Raw genomic sequence first — 23,466 nt, forward strand, 5'->3', positions numbered from 1 at the left:
GGTACATTTGAATATTAATACTTATATAATAAATAATTGAGATTAAATATTAAATGAAAAATGACTTTCATATATATATATATATATACATTAGGTAGATATAAGATGTGTGATAACAAGAATTACTTAAATTATTGTTGTGTATTTAAGGTTAGGAATATATTTTTTTTCCTTCTTCACTCCTAGGAGGAGTATAGGGCTAGTGCATGATAATCATGCACTAGTTGCATAGCGTCATAGAGTTTATTAGGTAGGTGACTAGACTGCCGTAGTTTTATTTATATTAAATATTTAAGTTTATTAATATTTACTGTTTATTTTTCTTAGTTTTTAATATCGAATATTTTGAATATTTGAAAATTACTTGTATAATATTTATTATAGTATTGTATATTAATTTATATAATATTGAATATATTTTTTATATAAACCTGACCGAGTTTTGAACCCGAGACCATAGAAATATTGTATGACTATAATTACCGACCGCATTGCAAATTTACAATGTGATGCCGTAACAGGTTATGTGACGGCACCACATTTCGGATGTCGAATTTTCGGTAGGAACGCACTTCTCTATGGTAAAGAAGCGTAAATAAACTATTTATAGCTGTCTGTCTGTCGACCTGTGTGAGTACGCGTGTGTCTCAAGCTCGGATGGACCGATTTTGATGACATTTTATATTGATCAACTTTTGGGATATATTTTGTTCCTCAGGAATTAGACCTTTTGGCAGCTCAATTTTACATTTTTTTGCGCATATAAAAAAAATAATCAACCAATTTTAGTGCAAAGCAGAGTAAGATTTAGAGGATATGTGAAAGCTCTACATTCTCAACGGGAATGAAGAAAGGATAAAAAAAAACATTTTACTTGAAATTTAATATTTATATCTATGGGTCTAATTAATGGAATTCCATTAAATTCTGATTCTTACCGAAACTAACTGGCGAACTTTTCAGAGAATTCGAACGGCACATATCGAAACTCCACTGAAAACCAAATTTACAATTTTCTAGGCATATTAACTAAAAGCTTACTAAAAACATCAATTTTTTTTATTTTGCTTTACATTCAAGTCTGTTACTTATTTTAGAAATCCTGATACTGCAATTTAATTTTCACTTTTTACAATTACATTATGTACAAATTACTCTTATGAAATGGAAATTTTTCTTCTAAAAAAAAAAATAAAATTTATAATTAACAAAAGACATGTACAAAATAATTTCGCCTTGAAAAGTTCAAAAACTATAATGTCAGAATATATTGTTCATTTAAATTGTTTTACTCAACACTTTAAAAACATTTTACAATTGCATTAATTTCCGGTCATTTTACTCACTTTTATATTTGACCTTAAATATTATCAACTATATATTAACGCATTATAAATCAAACCTACATAAATAAATGATTTTTAAAACTATGTTGTATATAAATTTGTTGATTGAAATTTTTAAAATAATTGAAAGGAAATAGTAATTCCAACTGATGAATATAAATGATGTTAAATTTTTTTTTTGAGAATAAATATAAGATGTCTGAAAAGGGAACGTTCTCAATGATATTATTCAACAGCATTGCATAATTATATTTGAATAATGTTATTATTATTCAAAATATTTAAAAATGGTAAAATTTTCATTAAGCGGTGAAGCGGATGATTGAATATTTTAAGTAAATATAATTTTAATAACATTTCCACAATCTAATTATTACTAAAGAAATTAATTATTCTGTATAGAAATGAGTTCAATTAAGTTTCATCCTGTTTTAGAATTGAACATTATGTAAGTTCTTTCATATGGGAACCCAGCAATTATTATTTGGAGAAAAACTTAACAAATTTGTGAAAATTTTCACAAATTATTTAAAGATTTAATTTTTTAGCTGTAATGTATAATAAATATAGAAGAAACTAATAATTCTAGAATAAAAATAATTATAAATATTAAATCGAACATACTTAGTTGTGATTATGATTTGGAACTTTTTTGAAAAAGTTAAAATTTATTAAACACTCAAGCACATTTTTGCTTTTGCACATTTTACTTGTTAATATAGCTTAGTGTAGTACGTATAACATAATGCAGTACATGATCATAGAACATATATAAGTACTTAATTAATTTTATTTAAGTATAAAATTTGCAATTTATAATTACTAAAATTCTCATTACTTGTGAAAAGAACATTTAACTGAACAAATCAACAATAAATCATTCAAGAAAATATATTGAAATTTATTAAGTATTATTTTTCCAATAGCAGTGATTAATTAATTTAACAAACAATTCCAATATTAATATTAAATTTAAATCACAGAATAAGGATCAAATTCTAATAAAAATAAGTATAGACCTTGGTTCTTATACTACTTATTTTACTATATAAATGATTTTTATATCAATTGACAATATGAAAACTCACAACATTTAAAAGTAAATACATAATACGATGGCAACACCCCTTTAAATATAAAATATGAAATTTTAATAACTGATTTTAAATATGTATTTCAAATTTCCGGTTTATTACTGTAATTTGAAAATTATAAAAATAATTCATAAAAAACCAAAAATGACCAATTACTTAATAAAATGCGTTCATATAGATTTTTCAATTTCCTTTATAGGTTTATATTCTATAATCTATTATATGTAAACCAACTTGTATGTACATATGTGTATGAATGTTTGTTATAACTATATATAAAACTATAAGTAAATACAATAGGCACACAATTCTATTGCAGCAACACAATTTAGTACAAGTATTGCAATAATTATTATCGAGTAAACAAACAATACAGAAAATTTTAGTTACAGTAAATGCCATGATAATCTTCTTTACAATATAAGAGTAAATATAGTTGTGTGAATTTATGTACTTATGTATGTTATTATTGTGTGTATGTTATTGTGGGAATATGTTTGAAGTGTATTTTAAATGTAAATATGATGTGCACATAAATACATACATATGTATATATAAGTATATAAGTCAAAAATATTTTCCATAAGCTGCACGCAATCTCTTTAAAATACAACAAAAAAAAAATTGGAAAAAAAAATTAAATAAAAATTTCAATTAAATGAAAAAAATTGTATATGAAATATTTAAAACCTACTTTACTTAACTGACATAAATCAGTAAAAATACATTGTTTACGATCATTTAACAAAGAAAAAAAACAAAATACAATACTTACTTACATGTAAGTATGTAAGTCTACATTGTATTTTTTGTCCGTCTATTAAAGATTACAATCTAGTTACCGTTTTTTGTGTTTGCTTTTTTTTTTTTATTTATTTTTTTTAATAATTTATTTTTCATAACAATTTTTTACCTTGACTTACTAAAAGGTTTTTTTTTTCTGCCTCCCTTCTACTTCATATGCTACTAGTCTTAAATTTTAAAATTATTGCAAAAATGTTAATTCATCTAAATGTTTCATAAGTACAGATAAGTACACGTATATATGTATATGTTGTTATGTGTGCAAATATTATATAAGAACAAGTTTGTAGTGTGTGTAAGATCGCGAACTAAATTTCAATTCAATTAACAATTTAAAATAATTCAATGTGCGCTTTAAATGAACGTGAATCTTTAAAATCAATCAAGCTACTTGACTATAAGTAATGAAATCATTAAAAAATTTGGCTATTCATCAATTGAGTATTTTAAACAATTTTATTAAAAGTTTATCTTAAATACTTTATATATAAACACTTAAAAGGTTAATAAGGCTTTAAAAATCAATGACTGAAATTTAGTACACTTAGAAAATTTTTATATAGAAATTTTAAATAATTTGAGAATCCAGAAATTATCTCATAAAACTAGAATTAATTTGATGTACTTGTGCTTTAACTTTAATTTCAAGTGCAGTACTTATAGCAATTGAGTACAGAACTAAATTTTCGTAAAACTACTGCATTAAAAAATAGATGCCAGATCAATATTTTGTAAAAACTTTGTAATCTCTGCATGTATAATTAGTATATTTTGAGTAAGTATACAATATATTTCTGATAAAACCATTAAATTTTTTATTTTAATTGAATATTTTTTTTATATATGTGTATGCCATACATAATGTTAATTCTGTTATATTGTTTACACATGCCTATTATTGATTCTGTTATTTTTTCATTTTAATATTACATAAATCTTCTAACTATTTGGAGCGACACAATATATAAACTTATAAACTGAAATTATTCAAAATTTTATGGTGTAAGGATGCATTCGTATACCAGATCATTGCAGGTTATATATTATATACATAACTATGCTTATTCTATATTTATATGGAAATATACATATGCAAAATAAAATGTCATAAATCATTTAAATTCTCATGCTAATTTTCACTCCTCCTTAACAGAATTCTTACTCACAACCTAAGTACTATCAACAATATATACACAATAATTTTAATTAACGTAATTGTAAATTAAGTATACAAACAATAATTTGTTTTTCTTCACGTTAAATTTCTTAATTTGAAATTCTAGACTAAAATAAAAATCTAAAATACTGTAACTTTAAAGCAAACATATTCGAAGATGCCGTAATACTAAGGTGTACTTGTACTACTTAATAAAATCTAATATTATTACGGTATATTTTTATTAAAACGGGTACAAATTTTTTTATTAAATTTTAAATTGAATTTCTTACGCACATAACATAAATTTATGAGTGAATGTACACATAAATTTAATAAAAATATTTGTTCTAGTTACTACATTTAATAATTTTAACTATGTCTCTCTGTAAACAATGTCTCTTTATGTTTAAATTTACTTTATTGAATTCTTTACCAATTAAAAAAAAAACAAGTAAGTAAGTAAACACATAATGTCACCTACATAGTTAACATTCTTTATATCCATAAGATGTTCAAATAATAATAAAGATTTTTCTTTTTTTTTATGGGCAATATAAGAATTTATTACTGTGCAACATGCATTTTTTATAATAAATTTATTTATACACAAATTATATATATACTGAGAATTGTACTACTTGTATAACACAAGAAAAAAATATCAAGTAAAAATTCTTTAGTAACAACGTGTGAAAATTTAACAGAATTTAGAAAAAAAAATATAGAAAACATACAAGAGAGAAAAAACTACAAAAAAAAAAAAATTTCATCATTAATGATTAAATATAATTACGTAAGTATGTACGTTTATAAATAAAGATAAAAATCAGGACAACTGGTAACTTTAAAACTGTCATATTGCAGTAAAAAATGCAAAAAGAAAAACAAGAAAAAAAAGCATTAAGCCATACAAAAAAAAAAATAAAAAAAAAACAAAAATCCTTTTTCAGATTTTTGTTATTTGCAGTATTTTTGCTACACAAAAACACAAACAACACTCTGGTCTCTCTCTCTCTTCTATACTATACACAACAACACAACACAGCATTCCCCATTCATACTTATACTATATAGCTTTTGTTATCAATTTATTAGTTTAGTTTTTCATTGAGTGTTAACGTTTTGATATATATACATATACATATATATATGTACGTATGAATGTATGATGTGATGTATAAAATTCAAAACTGATATTTTTATGTCGACAACAATAATAACGTTTAAGCTTAGTTGAATACTAGTTATATATGCTATTATAAATTTCCTGTTATATTAATGATTTTCCTATAAAATATTGGCATATGCATATATATATACATACATACATGCAGACGTAGTATATTATAATGAAATAATAATTTTTTAGACACTAAATGAGAATGTGTGCAAAAAATAGAGTATATATAATTGTACGTAAATTGTGATGATGTGTGTATTGAGAAAAAAAAAAGGAAAATTCAACAATAATAGTTTCTTCTTACTTAATGTACATATATGCGTTTTGCTTTTGCAATTCAATCTTCTTTCGAAGAGGAAAAACAACATTAAATTTTAAAAGGATTTCTATTTATTTTCTAGTATGGTATAAGTATAATGTAAGTATATATGGATTTCTAGTTGTTGGTCCTATTATAAATTCTGTTTGAATATAAATATGAAAATGTTGTAAGTCAAAAATAAATTGGTAACAGTTTTAAAAAGAAATTTTGTAAAAATATTAATCGAATACAAAAATGATAATTGAAATTTCTCAATTTTGGTTTGATTATCTTGAAAATTTACTACACTAATTTTTTATATCAGACATCCATTGGTTAGACCAAGCATTAAGCAAATCGCCAACAGGCGCAAATAAAAACATCATTTAGTCGCAACTATGCAACTATCAGTTATCAAGCAACAGCGCCATCATTTATTTATTTATTTTTTTTTCCCCTCCCTTTCCTATAAGGAAAGGGAGGGGAAAAAAAATAAAGAATAAGTTTGAAAAATAAAATGGAAATTACAAAAAAAAAAGTCAACTTGTTAAATAATTTTGGAATAAAATTAATACTGAGAACAGTGTTAAGAACAGTTTTTTTAACAGCTGTAAATATTATAATAACATTCGCACACAAATCATGATCTACAAAAAACTACATACTTAAAGGGACATTTCTAAATATTTAAGGACTACCAATCACCGTAGAAAAAATAAAATTTTAATGAAATCTCAAAACTATTTCTAATATTTTTGATTAATTAATTTTAGAAATGAAAGTCTTAAAAACCAATAATTTTTACAATAAAGTGTTTTGGTCGATTTACAACCGCCACTTCTTAGATTACTCAAAAAGTATTACATCGTCGCACGTAAACCTGACATAGAAAATATAATATAAATTCTAAGGCATAAGTATGTAAATTTTGTACAAATATTGTTTGTAAATTACAAATTTTAAAAAGAAAATATTGTAAATGCTTATTTTAAAGTAGCAATCATTTGCTCAGGGTTTGTAACCGCACTAGGAAGTTAAAACAAAAATAACTTAATCAGGTACTTCAATACCCTAAACTCTAAAGTAAAAAAATACAACAAGTAATAAGGTTGTAAAAATATCATTTCATTATCACCACATTCTATGTTAATAATGGTTCTGAGGTTTGTGACTTGATGTTCAGTACAGTATGTTACAGGTAATTTTTTCCTTATATAGTTAACAGAAACTTTCCAACGAATTATAATTTTAAAAAGATTATTAATATTAAATAATCTTTTTTGGATAATTTACAATACTTAATACTTTATCAACACTTACTAAAGTCCTTTATCTTTTTATGACATTCATAGGTATTAAAAAGATAATAACATTTATAGTAAACAAGTTGTGTTCCAACACAATTATTATTGGCACCGTAATAAAAATTTTGTGATAATTGTGTTTATAATTTTGTAATTTGTTGCCTTTTACAATGATAAAGTGTAAAATATTTCCGAAAACAATTAAGTAAGTTACTATAGTTATAAGTGTTTTATCTTGAGTTGCTAGAACAGGAATTCGATTATTTTTTTTTAATCTTATTGCATTCGATAAGATTAACAAAAAGAAAAATTTAATTTAAGATTATTTAGAAAGATTTTAATAACTTTCTTTATTTTAAACGAGAACAATAAAAAAAAATTAAAATATATTATAAAATAATCAAAGGAACAGGAATACCAAAAAAATTAGCGTTACGACATTTTATTTTTAAATGGATTTTTATTACCGCTGTGTTGTAAAAAAAAAAACAGTTAACAACGAGAAAAACTATAACCGATATTTCTTGATTCTTCTGATAAGAAATTCATAGATGAATTGAAGAATAAATTGAAACTGCGAAAAAAACAACAGGGCACTTAACAGAGCAACAAAAACAGATTAATGGAGAAAATAATGCTAAAAAGTTAAAAGCAAAAAATTGAACATATGTAAGTATAATATAACAAAACAAAAAAATGGAGACCTAGAATTTATTCTGGTCTGAACAAAAATAGAAGTAGTAGGAATTTGAAAAAAAAAAAAAAAAAACAAAAAAACTGGTTTACCTGTTTTCTTAACGAAGATACTGAATTATTGCATGAAGGCGATACTGTTGATAATGGTGATGATGCTGATGATGTTGTTGAAGTAGACCAGACATTACTGTTATTACTATTTAAATTGCTGTTACTTGTATTACTATTATTATTGTTATTGTTGTTACTATTTATATTATTATTTGTAGTACTATTCAAAAATTTCATTTTTCTAGGGCTACTGCATAATGATGTACTATTGTTATTAGTAATAATATTGTTGGTAGTAGAATTATTTATAGTTCCATTAGATATATCTGTTCCATTGATACCATTACTAATATTTGAATCTAATGAATCATTATTTGTTGAAGACATTATTTTTTGATTAATTTTATTACGTTGCTGTTGTTGTTGAATCAATGTATTATAATGTAAATTATCATGAAATGTACTAAATATTAATCCTGATGATGAAGTTGTTGTTATTACTGGTAATGGAGGTGGTGATAACATTGTTGATGATGATGATGTTATATTTTGTTGACTTATTAATAATTGTTGTGTTGTTTCTTCAGTAATTGATGAATTTCTTGATAAATTAAAATTTATACCAAAATCTAATGATTTTGTTTGATTTGTTGTATTACAATTTGTTATAATATCACTACCGCCAACACTGCCAACTGGATTAGAACCAGCTAATGAAAGTGAACGTGCAAAAGAACTTTTAAAATATTGACATGGTGTATCTAAATCAAAATCAGGAAGTATTGTTATATTATTTGATGCCGGTGTTGTTGACGATGATGATGATGATGATGATAATGGAGATGATGTTGTTGATGATAATAATATATTTGATGGTACTGTTGTTTTTGTTGTACCTATTCCAGATGTTGCTAATGTTGTTATAATTTTATCTGTTGATAATTTTGTTAAAATATCTGATTTAAAATTTAAATATTCCATTGTTTTGTTATTAATATTATTAGGAGCTGTTTGATAATTTTTTGATGATAATGATGATACAGAACCAATATTATTTGATGTAATTATTGTTGATTTTAAAATATTATTGGTATTATTACTAATAATATTATTTGTATTACTGTTAGTATTTATATTACCGGTGGATGTTTTTGATGAATTATTTCCTGAATTTGATAAATTAATGGCAAGATAACTGGTTGTTGCTACTGATGTTGGTATTATAGATGATGATGATGATGATTGTATACCAGTTGTTGAAGTTAAACTTGAATTGTTACAGTTTGATAAAATTGTAGCGGCAGATGATGATGTAGATGATGTTGATGTTATAAAACGTTTTGGTATCCTTATTTCATTACTTTGTAGCCTAGACTCCATAATGGTTTCACTTTAAAATTGGTAGGTCTGTATGTATGTAGGTATAACCAAAATAAAAAATTCAGGATTATTTTTTTTTTTTTAAATTTTTAAGTTTTGGTTTCGTTTAAGAAATTTTTTTTGTTTTAATTTCGATTTTTGTTTTCTCAAGTTGATTTCATAATTATTTAAATTATTATTTAAATTTTAACTCATTTTTGGAAATACAATTAATTATTATTAAAAATATTTTAACTTTTGAAAATATTTTTTAATAATTTTTCCACTAATTCACATATTTTCATTCGATTTTTACGTATAAATGTGTGCTATGTATGCATGTGTGTTTGACATTCGTTTTCTTAAAAATTAAATTTCGTAAAATATTTTGACAATTTTTTCAATAAACATTTGCTCTGTTTTTTTATTTTTTTTGTTACCCTTTTTTTATTATTACTCAATAAATAATTTTAACTTTGAATTTTTTTTATTACTTTCAATACAAGAATTTGGAAACCATTATACTACTTGTATAAAATCTGTTATACCTTATGCCTGTTAAGTACACTAGCACTTTATATTTCAAATTTTTTTTTTTTGGATATTTATTTTACAACAATAAAGAACGGATCATTTTTTCGCACTTCAATTAAAAATTATTTTTTTAGCAAATTTTCTTAATTTTTTTTTAACAGAATTAACAACCGTATTTTTTTCATTTTTATGTAACGAACGGGTCTTTTATTTTATTTTTTTTTTTGAATTTCTTCTCCAAAATAAATTTTTATTTGAAAAATTATAAGCGAAAAGATAATTTTCAAAAACAACAAAAAAAAAACACAAAATGTTGCTTTTTTTTTTTAAGTTTTCCCTCGATTTTTTGTGTTTATATTTTATTTAATTCGAAATTTATTTTTATAAAATATACACGATGCGAACTCAACCAGCGACAGAGTGCAATTGTTAAGTTAAAATAAAAATTTTACTCAAAAAACCATCGATGATTGAAAGAAGAAAAGGGAAAAGGTACGTACATAAAGCAGCATAACAAAACAAAATGAGAAAAAAGAAGACAAGACAACAGAAAAAAAAAAACGGTAATAAAAGTTGTAAGCTGAATTGAAATTATTGGTATATGTGTTTGTTGATTGGTGAGTATGTTATACGGTGTATGCCTGTTCAGTATAAGTATATTGTATATTTGTATAACAATATTTTTTGATAAATTAGTAATGTATTTAAAAATTATCACAGTAGGGAGTAAAATATTTAAAAATTAAGAATTTTATAATGCAATTAAAGTGGTTTCACTTAAAAATGTTGCCTAAATAAAATTTGGAAGTTTTTATTTTAATATAAGTCAAAATTTTGACAACATATTTGTTATATGAGGCGCTCATTGCATTAGTGGTCTGTTCAGCACTCTCTCAAAAATGAGTTATTATGTTCAATAGACCTGTAATGGCCTAAAGAATTATTCTATATTTTCAAAATACTTTTAGTTTACTTCTCTTTTCACTTTATTTTGACATAAGTTTGTTTTTGCCTTTTTAAAAATTTCCTTAAAAATTAAATATTTAACATTTAACTTGCAATTTACTCGAAATGTCATTTTTGAACGTAAGCCATTAATGCGCTCAGTGTCTCATATATACTGTCAAAAATTTTTTACTTAAAAAAGTAAAAAATGTATAAGTGTTTTTTTAAAAACTAAAACAAACATACATACATTTACACTAATTCTAACGGGTTATTTCAATTTTATCGATACTTTGTAAAAGTTGCTTATTGTTCTGCACATAAATAATTTAACCGAATCGCTGAATCCTAGATATTAAAATAAATACGAAGGAATTTTAATGTAAACTGTTATAAAGCAAAGATTTTTCTGTTTTGACAGAAACCCCCTTTTTCCAAAAGACATACATATGTACATATTACGGACCTTAATGTGTTTACATCAATTTTTTTTATAATTGCTGGTAACACTGTATTATCATCATATTAATATAATACTTCCCTTAAGGCATTTATTTTACATTAAAAATTCAAAACGAAATGTAAATTCTTGAATATCAAACCAGATTATGCACAATTAACAAAATTTGAATGTAACATATATGCTACAATTTTCTAAAACATTACAATATAATATTCTGCCTGCTGGATATTAGTTGACTATGATATTATTTTGAATCGAATATACAATGCACTGCATCCTAAAATCTCAGTAAAATAAAATTAAATATTTTTCTTTCTCTTATATAGTTTTTTAACTGTTATAAATTTGAATGTATTTTATAAATATTCATGTATATACATACATATTGTATGTACATATGTATAGCGTATATAATTGTGTGCATTGTATTGTAATACATGCAGGTAAAGCAGTTTATGTATGTATGTAGGTAGTTTTGTTATTTGATTTTTCTTTTAGATCTCATCATATGATTTAATAAAATTATGTATTGAGTAAGTATTTACTGCAATAGGAAAAAGAATATATGTACAAATAAATATATATATACATATATATGTATATAGCAATGTACATTAAAAAATATTTTGACTGGAGAGTGGAGAGATATAACAAAAATTATAGTGATGGAATTTCATAAATGTCAAGTGAATTGAATTTGTTTTTGTTTACATACAGTTTTTTTTTACTTGTTTTGTTAGGCTCTTCAAATGAAATGAATTGCTGAATATTGAGAGTATAACAGTTAAAAATATTTTCTCATGGTAACCGGCACTTCTCAATTTATGAAATTTTAATTTTTATAATTTATTGTAAATTTAGTTTTTTTTTTATTATTTGTTTACGTTTCTCCTAAATTTTGGGTTTTTGCTTTTTCTTGGCGGTCGTTTAGATATTTTTTATTTGTTTTTTATTGTTTTTTTTTTTTGCTTTTTGAAACCATATAAGCGTACATTTTTGCATAAATTTTATTGAAGTAAAAATGGCAATTCGAAGATTTTCAATTTTTTTTTTTCAAGTGAATTTTGAAAAAAAATTTAAATATAATTTGGGTTTTTTGTTTTAGAATCTTTTTTCAATGTTGACATTTTAACAAGTTTAGAAAGTTTTCAATAAAATATGCTAAAATTTTGGTAATAACCTACATTTTTTGTAAATTACTAAAGTGTTCAAACAAATTTTACATGAAGATGTCATTTAGTCTTTTTAGAAATTTTACAATAATTCATTTTCGAAAACTACACACACTTGTAATTAACACTAAGTAAAATAGAAGAAAAATTTAGAAGTTCTTTTCTGATTCGGAAATTTGGAAAGTGAAATTAAGTTTTCATCTAGAAATTTCCCATCTTACTGGAGTGCCTGAACATTCGCGATTCGAAAAGCATACGCACTTTAATAAAAGTAATTACGGAATAAAAGTTATTATGAATCCCCGTTCCTTGTCGGCCAAAAATTTTAATCTTGAATAGCCATACGATAAACATTAATAAAAAGAATGAATCTTGAGATGTTTGTTTTTTTTGTAAGTCAATATGGATGTTACAAGTTACATAATATTTCATTTTAAAAAAATATTTAGAAATTTTTCTAATATGAGACATAAATTCTAACACTTAAATTTGAAAATTGAGTGTAAGAATTTATCTACGTCTCATAAAATTTGCACGTAATTGAAAATCATATTTGCAAAAACATTGAATATATACATAATTGGATGGAAATTTTAAAAATTGATTCAGCCTATACTCAACTTATTTTGTTAACACTGGTTTACTTACCCATTGCGTTTGATATTCATATCCAATCAACTTAAGTACATGTTCAGCTTAAAAGCGTTTAGAGCTCCAAAAGAAAAATTTTTATAGAGTAATCATTTCCACAAATATAAATAAATACATTTTTTTTCCCCGAAAACTATTTATTGGAACTAGTGTAAAGCTTCAATGACAAAATGCGCTTTTATAAATTAAAATCTTTTTGAGACTAAATTGTGTAATTTAGTGTATGTATGTATGCTGTTAAAATCTTCAAATAATGCTTTATACATATGTACTCGTATGTATGTATTTTCAATTCGAGATTTCTAATAATAAATAGAGGCTTTTATGCTGTTAATTTTACGGTAATAAAGTGAAAAGTGCGATATTTGTACATTTGTGTGAAAGTTTGTGTGAAAGTAGATATATATATATTTATTAAATTAAAAATACATAATAGGAAATATATCCACATAAACATTAAATTACATACTTACCAAAATATAAATGATTTAATTTTAAAACGGTAAAGATTAAATTCTAAAAACTTATTTTTGTTAAATTGTATAACAGTTGCTCCGTAGCAAAAAAATTTATCAAATACAATAACCATTTAATCTCACTATAATAGGAACAAAGTTTTAGATGCACTGATATTTTTTAAATTTATGCACATCCGAACAATTTGATTTTATTTTATAATTTAAAATTTTTGTGTTCTATATCTCACAAGATGACTCTGTATTAGATACTAAAAGTATTTTTATTATAAAACGAGAAGAACTTAAATTAAAAAAAAAAAAATATAAATAAAATTATTAAGACTTCTATTACGAATTTCGAAAAAATTCAAAATTTTATTAAATAACTTTAATTATTGAGGATGCATTTGCTGAATAAATTTTTATTAATTTTTCTCAAGTTTATTATTATGGGAACAAACCAATAAATTTGTTGTTTTTTTTTTCTATCATCTTTATAATATTACAAAATTTTCTCAGCAATATAAAATTAACAACAGATCCATCTGTTAACACTTTTGTATATTATATTTTTTATCATATAAAAAATATAATATATAAAATTACAGCTCTGCTTATAGGTTTAAGTATTTGATAAATTCACAATAATTAGTATTATAAATTTACCGTTTCGTATCAATTTAACATTATTTTATTTTTGTCGCGAAAATAAGGAAAATTTATATTAGAAAAAATTTTCCGAATTAAATTCATGTATGTGTGAATGAATGCATGTGGATTGTTGAATTGTTTTGCTTATATGTAAGCCAATATACACAAACCCACCTATAAAATTATTTGAAACTACATATTTATAAAACTCTTTAAATAAAAAACACAAGAGATAAAAAAAAAGAAAAACAAAGTAGGAAAATAGAAACAGAAAGAAAAAAGGTAAAATAAAAAAAAAATCAAACAAAGAAAATCATTGGAAAAAGTGTTTTCATTAAAAGAATTTTCTATTTTTACAAAAACTCGCTTCAACTAAAATTCTAAATATTCAAATTTTAAATTTTCGTTCATAACATTGAATTTGTTTATTAAATTAGCTTTATTATTTTTGGCTACTTTGAAAAGGATGACAGTTTTCTTGTTACTCGGCGAATTATTATTGCTAACTCTACATTAATTTATATTTACAATGTTTATTGTAGTGATTTGCTACTATTAGAATTTAGTTCTAAATTTTACGTGAACGTTACGTTCTTAAGCAATTTAGAATTTTGTAGGTCAAAAATGCACGAAAATCTATTATTATCAAATATCAATGAAAAATATTTACGGGATTAAATTAAATTTAAAAATTTTACAAGATACTTTATTTGTCATAAGAGAAATGCAATATTTTGTGGTATACCTTGCTCTCACATCAAATTGTTAGCGCTATATAATTTTGTGACTTTAAGCCAAAAATTGCCCATTTACATAATTTTTTTTTGTGAAATAGAAAACGTATATTACTCCACTAATTGATAATTAATTAAACTCTACATACAGTTGACTCATACTTATATGAACTAATGAATTTGAGAAACAAGGATTTAGATAACCGAATTGCTCATATGAGTGGAAGGGTTATTAAAAATGCTAAAGAGTAACTGAAATGTTTATTTTATAGATTTTAAAATTATATTACAATTGTAGCTTAACAATATAACAGTCTTTATTTTTTACATTTATATCACGTATATTAGATATTTTTGGATTTCATGTCAAAATTTCTATTGTGCATGTAAAATGAGCACTATGTGACAGAGAAGTCATATGAAATGATCGTGCATTTAATAATAAGAGTACATGTGAATATAACTGTTCATGGAAATATATTTAGTAAATGAATTGTTATCATTCGATTTACGCAGGTGTTTCCTGTTACCACAGAATTGATACCAAATTGGCTGAAAAAAAAAATTTACAATTTTTAATTGAAAAATCAAAATGTCACAAGTGATTTAAAACATTTTGGCTCTCATTTGTTTTTATTTGTTTGTGTTTTTTTTTTTTTCATTTTGTTGGCACCCACATAATTTTCATGTTTTCATTATAGAAAAATTTAGAGATGCTCTGACCAACTAGACTTTTTAGATAAATTTTTATGTATTTTTTTTTGTTTTTGTTTATAAGTCGATACATGATTTTTTTTTTTTCGGTTTTTTTGATTTTATTTAATTTTAGATTCTAATCTACTTGCGTTTTATTTAAATTAAATTTATTTTGCTTTTGTTTTTTTTTTCAGAAATATTTTTGTGAATTGCAATTTTTATTGTTTTTCATTTCTATTTCTAATTTGATTCTATGTAATTTGAAATTGATTAGCGCCTAACTATAGGATTCAAATATTGCATTCAATTTTAATGACAAATGAATTCTATATAGACTTGTTCTGTTTAGAGTGAATAAATCAGAATCAAAAAATGGTTCATTTGATTTCTCGCTCTTTTCTTTGTTTTTTTTTGTTAAATTATTTAAATGGTTTCTATTTCTAATAGGTTTTGCATTTTTTATTTTAATTTTTTTGTTGTTTTAGTGTCATACATAAAATTTTTTGTCATTATTCCAAACTCTCATATGTGCCAAATAATTAATTTAAAAATTTTTTCTTTTTCGTTTCTTGTTTTTTTTTTGAATATCACCTATATATTATTAATGCACAATATCCATGAATTGCATACCTCAATATTTTATAATAGGCGCATATGACTACCAGAGATGCATTTGAATTGCAATACAAAACAAAAATGAGAAATGCAATATTTGCATTGAAAAAAAAAAATAATTTTTTATTTGTTTTAATGTTTTGTTCTTATAATTATTTAAGTTAATAATTTGACCTTGTACACAACATAAATTGCATTATTGAACTATGGTGTGTTGGGATTATAAAAAAATAAAGGGAGAAAGAAATGGTTTGCTTGTTCTTTTTTATGTTTTTCAAATAAATTAAGTTTTTAATTGAATGTGATCATCGAATATGATTTTTTATAAATTTTATTGTTTATGGTTTGTTAAGATTAAAAGAGAGAAAATTAATAAAATATGTTGTCCAATTTTTATGCCTCATATAAGGTGCCTTTTACACTCATGCCTCATATAAGGTGCAATATAATAATATTAATTTAATATTAAAGTTAAAGTAAATAAACAGTGAAAAATGTTATTTGTAATTGTAATTTAAGAGAAATATTATAATTTAAGAGAAAAATTACGATTCAATGAAAATTGAAGTAGAGGAAAGTATTTAAATAAAAAATTCTACTCTCTTATGGTAGGGTTGACATTGTACTTATTTTTTATATATATACATGAATTTTAACCGAGCTATTGTGAATATTAATTGCCTCTACTCATAAGAATTTGTTTTTATTTAGTGCAGTATACAAGTTTATTAGAAACTAGTGAAGATAAAGGTTTTCTATACTGTAATAATTATGTACTTTTGGGAAACTCACGATATAAAGCAAATAAAAAGAGGTCACAATAATAAATCGAATTTATAAGTTCCCTTTTTCATTAGCAGAAAATTAATGGACTATGAAATAAGCGCATACGAGTTGATATCTTTAAGTTTCTGAATATGATTACGATTCCAAATTTCGACTTAATCTACTCAATTTTGTACAAAAAAAAAATAAAAATAATTCTCTAATAAATAAACTTAAATAAACTTAATAAATAAACTTAATTTTTTTCTAATTAAATTTTTTAGTTTTTTGATCCGGATTTTAGTTACTACCATTATTTTACACTAATTGCAGAAATTTTACTTTCTTTGCAGTTACAACAACAAGCCTATGTGTACCTTTCGGGGAGCTGCAACAATAATCTATGTTATATATGATTTATTGTTATATGACCATCATTGTATGCCACAAATCATTGCATAATTCTTTTAGCTGCACCTAAACTGTGAAGTAATTATAAACATTTCAATCAATAATGGAGTTGAGATTTTAAAGCGTACAATAATATTAATCGATTTATACAATTAGTATCCAAAAATTTGAAATCGTATAGCTAAGAAATTTTAGCTTGAATGGCAGAAGATGCCTAATTTGATTACCTCACTGAATCTAAGTTTAATTTTTATCGATAATTATATGATTCCACAGATACATTGATTTAATTTCCAAGAAATTTATATGAGAACAAGCACATTTACATATTTTCATATTACGAGTATCCTATGATTGGACAAGCATTTGAATTTTAAAAATATATTATTTATTTCGAATATAATAAAAAATTTTTAAATAATAAAAGGGTAGAATATCATTTTTGTGAGAGATTTTGTAAGAGTTATTCTTGCTCTTAATTTTCATGCAACTTCAATTCAATAGGGGAAAAAAATAAATTTTTTATATAAAGTGAGAATATTGAGAAATTCGGAATTTGTAGTTAACAATTAAAAATCAAACAATCAAATACACAAATTATGATATTTAAATAAATTATCTTATTGTGCTACCTGGGATATTTTTAATTCCCATGAAAGCGTAAGGAATTAATCTCATCAAGAAAGAACAATATAAATGCACAATTTAATTGTAAATTGTTGATATTAATTCTCTTCAAGATTTCGAGGTATCGATAAGGGAAATTTATTTTAAATTTACCTGCGGAAATATGAGAACATTATGGAGAAGTCTAAACGTTTGAAAATTTAATTGATCCCTTTCAGACTAGAATTGTTGTTCCTCTTAGCATGTTTTTATTTTAATAAAAGAAAGAGTATAAAATAATTCGTTCGATAAAAATAAACCTTTTGGATTTTATTAACTTTACATTTCGAGTTAATTATGAGCCGAAAAAAAAAAATAATGCCGTATTGTCAACACTATAGAAAAATTGTGTCAATGTTTCAAATTTAGATAGAAAAAAAAAATTTTTACTTATGTTGCCAATTATGCTTTTTTTTTTTTAATATTTTCCATACTCTTGTTTTTAAAGTAATAAAATTAAACATAAAATTCATAAAAAAAACATTAAGAGAAGTGCGAAATTTAACAATGCGGGAAAATTGAAAAAATTTTTTTTTCCGCCGTCACTTAATCATTAAAAATAATAATTATTATTTTGCCATTGGTACAATTTCTTTTTGGTATTTCCGCACTATTGAGTTTTTGTTGTTGAATTTTTATTTGCCTTTTCTTTGTTTTTTGTTTGTTTTTTGCGTGGAGGCGGTAATAAATTCGCCCTTATGTCATATTTGTGTTAATGATTTGTTTGAGCAAAAAATATAATTTTTTATTTTTTATTTTTTGATAATTTTCAAAATTTAAAAATAATTTAGGATTTTTGGTTTTCATTTAGTTTTCTGAATGGTAATTGCTGTGGTACTTTTTTTTTTGCAGTATTTTTATATTTCAGGTGTTTTCTCGTGAATGTGATTGTAGAAAGCTATGGTCATATTGGAAAAACTTCAAATAAGAGTATTTTTTCAGTTTTTCACCTCTCGAGTGACTTTGAGTGCGTTGTAAAATTGTTACCAAAAAAAAAAGGAGGTGTCATGTCACTCAACAATAATGAAGAACGTACAATTTTGGTACATTTACAATTAATTATCTCTTTAATGTTCACAAATAAATAAGAAAAAATAAGGTAAAAAATCAGAATTAGAAATTGAAATTTTCACGGGTAATAAAAACTATTTCTATCCAAAATTCGCAATAAACACAAATATCTTTAATTTCTTTGACAATCTTGTAAATGTTTAATGCAGCTTGTATTTAAATTATTAGTAGTACATTTACACTTTCATTCTGCAATGATGTTGTATGTCTTGTTAAACTTCTAATAATTCTGTTCCCGGGACATATTCCTTAAAAGTATTCCAGTGAATACTTTTTATTTCTCATTTCCACTGTACTTCATTTTTCACTTATAGTGTTGTCAAAACCTATTTCTTTCCCTCTGTGAAGACTACCTAGAATAAATGACTAACGATTTTAATGACGTGTAAAACAGAGAATATAAAATAGTAATAAAATAAATAAAAGCCGCCGTAACCAAAAATCTTTGAGGCCGTAATAAGCTCAAATGAAAATAAAATTTTCAATATTTTTCTTTAAATTTTACTTTAAGAATTTAAGAATTCAAGTTTTTATATTGCAGAATTATTAATAGAAATTGATTTTAAGAGTTTGAGTTCGGTTCAAAATTCTACTTTAATAACTATAATAAAAATAATAATAACAAAATAAATGTTGGAATTATTAAAAAGAGGTCAAAGTTTACATATGTAAAGTTACAAAAAAACCAATAAAAATAAACATAGACCTAGAGCTATATTCAAATTAAATTATTTGTTTAGTCTTTTGGGCACCACCAAAATCCGTCATAAACTTTACGTATACAAGTAGTCGTATATAGAAGACAATTTTGCGTCAGCAAATATTTTATGGTTTTTAGGCATCTACGTTGATCTCATAAATATTTTCATGTATGTACGTATGTGTTTTGCAATAAAAATTATATTTAACTTTACTATAACTTTAAAAATATTGAGTATATTGTAAAAACAAACAAGAATAATACAAATAAATATAGAACGGTACAATCACTATTTTTATTTAAGAATTTTAATAAATTTAAAATTTTTTTTTGTTTTAGTATAGAAAAAGAAAATTCTTAATATTTTGATGACGTCTTCTTAATCTTGTGCTGACGAAAATTTCTTCAATATTAAAAATTTCATAGTTTTTCCATTTTTATTGTTTTTTCCCCTTTTATTTTTAGAAAACTTTTATAATATTATGTTTTACGTACAAACATAAAATACATTATAATGTATGTGTGTGCATATTTTTATAAATTTTCTTTTTGAAACAAAGGAAAACTTTTCTCTATGCTATTAAAAACTTAAAAATTAAAACGATTAGTTTTTTTTTGTTCTGTTCTCTATTTATTATAAAAAAATAAAATGGTTTTTTAATAATTTATTTGAATATTACAGTACGGTCTCGATTTATTAAATTATTTTGTGATGGTATTAATTATTAATAAATTCGGAGCAAATCAAAGGGTAAAAACTTAAAAAGAAAACACTTTTAATTCAAAAAATAAAAAAAGCAAAGTAAAAATTATAAGTTTTGCCAAAATTATAATTTTGTACAAATTAAAAATTATTGCATATTTTTAGGATAACAACTGAAAGTAAAAGAAATGTTAACAAAATGGCTGATTTCGGAAGTTAATTAAGTGAGTTAAGGATAAGATACATAACCTATTGGCATTTACCGTTACTTTTTTGCAGTTAATAGCAACTTAGAAAAGATTGGTGCTATCTAAAAGACCGCAGTGGTTAAAGGCTATTTAGATGATCCGATTTATTAAATTGGATAGGCTCCTGGTGATGTCTCGGCGGGACACTGCTGTCTGACGGCACTCTACACGATACACTGACCGTTGAGGATAAGCTGGGATTTTCCTTTAACACAACGTGTCGCAGCTGCAGGAAAATGGACAATAAGGAGACAATTTTTTATTATTTCTGCGAGTGTCCGGCTCTGGGCGGACGATATATCGAAGACATTCTGCGAGTGGACGATATATCGAAAATTAGCATTGGGGATTTAGAAAGATTTTTCAAGAGAACCGGATGGCTTCGATAGGAAACCTTTAGTTGTACGCTCCATGACGACCTGCCGTACGGGCCATGTCAACTAAACAATCAACCAATATGTATATGTAGTAGGTATAAATGGTTTGTTGCCTCTAACGTGCATTTTAATTTACATAATTTTATAAAAAATTCAAAGCTATTTTCATTAGATTTAGAGATTTAGATTTCGTTTTCTTCTTCTAGCTTAAAGCAAAGAGTTTTTTCAACAAATTTCAATGACACTTTTTTTTGCACACACCATTGTACATATTTCTATGGTCACCAAAACGTTCTCTGACTTTTTTAAGAATTGCAGCTTTTATTCAAATATGTTCAATGTATGTTATCTTTTTTAAGTTTCAACATTTTGTAATAGAACCTTCTTTTTAACAAGTTCCAAATTTAAGAGTTCTACTGTATACACTTTGAACGGTTGTTGTATAGGATTGGTTATTTATGTTTTTGATTCTTTTATAAAAAATTATAATTAATTTTATTTTTATGTAGGTTAAGTATGTTAATCATTTGATTAATTTATAATCCATGTAGACTGTTATATTTATAATGGTTATTCTACAGTTGTTTTTTTCACGGTTTGAATAAATTTCAAAAATTATTATACGTTATGATTGCGACCTCGAGACTATATTCTGTTAGAAAAAGTGCAAGGTTTTTTTAAGATTGAATTTCAAGAGTTTTCGCCTTTGTGGAAATTATTGGTAAGAATAACAAAGAACGTTTTTTTGTATATTCGTTCAACTGTAGTTTATGCAGTGCATTTTCTCATTTTTTGGTTTTTTGTCTAAAGTCACATTAAAATCACGGTTAAATTTGTAGAATGAAATTATTCAGAAAGCTTACTGCACGAACTATGTTCGTTTGGTGTTATAAATTTGTCAATCACTGTAGAATGCTTGAAAATTATTAGCCGCAAGATTGCATGGTAGAAATGGCGTTTCAGAGGAATTTTTTTTGGTAATTTTTCATATAAATTGCGTTCCAAACGACCATTTCTTTTTTTCAAATTTTATATGATTTTTATAAAAATCGCCACATCTATGGTCTAAGATTTAAGAATTATGGGTCTAAGATTATATGAGCTCTCATAATAGCAGAAATTATTTAAATTAATACGCAGGAATAAAAATACCTGATTCGATCCGATTATCTAGACTTGAGAATCCATTAGAAAACTTCCATCGTTTTTCTGAATTCCTTAAATTTTGAAAAAGAAATTGCACTAAAGCTCTGCCTAATTAGCGTTCCCCCTTTTATCTGAAAAAATACTCATACCATTCTCTATTCGAAACTAGTATGATTATATTTTATTTTAAGATCATCCAGATCATGTTCATCTTATGAAATATACACACATTCACATATACATACATGTGTTTGTATCAGCAATTTAAAAGTATTTCAAGAAGCCGCGCTTTAGAACAAAGTTCAATTTAATAATAACTAATAAATAAAAAATAAAAACAAAAAAGTTGTTTACAAAAAATGTTAAGAAATTAAAATTCTCCAGTTTATTAACGGTGTGAGATGTGTTAGTTAATAAAAAAAAAAAAAAAAAAAACGACCACGTGGTTAATATTAATGTAAACGTTATAATAAAAAATAATTAAATTGCGTATATACATATGTAGATAATAATACCATCTTATAATATATGTGTGTGTGTATATTTGAGAAATAATAGATAGATAGGTATCAAGTAAATTAAAAATATTGTTATTATGCAAAAAGAGAGCAAACACAAAAATTGATTAATGACTAATTAATGGATGAAGTTAATTAGCGATTAATCATACTTTACTCAAATTTAAAAGCTTATATGAAAATTATTTTGAGAATTTGTACAGGTGCTCATTTAATTTGCATATTAACATAAATATATAAATATATGCTACGTAGAATTACTTGCAAAAGATTTAAGCATTTTACGTATGTATTTCAAATTCATATAACAGTTATTCCACTATAGAAGAGTACGAATATTTGCATAGTAACCTAATTTAACAAAAATTCTTATAGTAACCTAATTCTTAAAGGACACCCAAATACCTAATTCTGATATTATTTTTGTGTACCTACAAATGGAAATGAAGAATAAGTTAATGTAAAAATGAAATTTTCCACACGTGACTTTGATTTGAGTAAAACTTCAATTTTTTGTATAACTAATACCAATATACATTTTTATATTTTATGCATATACGTACAGGTGTTCAACAATAATATAAAAAAAAATTACTATAAATAATAACATTTTTTTTTATTTTTTCTCTAGCTATTTAATTGACTTGT

At 24.0% G+C, this 23,466-nt stretch overlaps 1 protein-coding gene across 1 annotated transcript in view; it reads right to left on the reverse strand.

The window, feature by feature from the left end:
- Positions 1 to 10,240, reverse strand: part of LOC129611575 (GATA zinc finger domain-containing protein 8-like) — a 68,449-nt gene extending 58,209 nt beyond the window's left edge. The window contains exon 1 of the mRNA XM_055524780.1: positions 7,975 to 10,240. Within this exon, the coding sequence (XP_055380755.1) occupies positions 7,975 to 9,315 (1,341 nt within the window). The 5' untranslated portion in view covers positions 9,316 to 10,240. The remainder of the gene's footprint in view (positions 1 to 7,974) is intronic.
- Between the last annotated feature and the right edge of the window lie 13,226 nt (positions 10,241 to 23,466).

Source organism: Condylostylus longicornis, unplaced genomic scaffold (genome assembly GCF_029603195.1).
Source record: "Condylostylus longicornis isolate FDR11 unplaced genomic scaffold, ASM2960319v2 ptg000053l, whole genome shotgun sequence".
In the NCBI taxonomy this organism is placed as follows: domain Eukaryota; kingdom Metazoa; phylum Arthropoda; class Insecta; order Diptera; family Dolichopodidae; genus Condylostylus; species Condylostylus longicornis.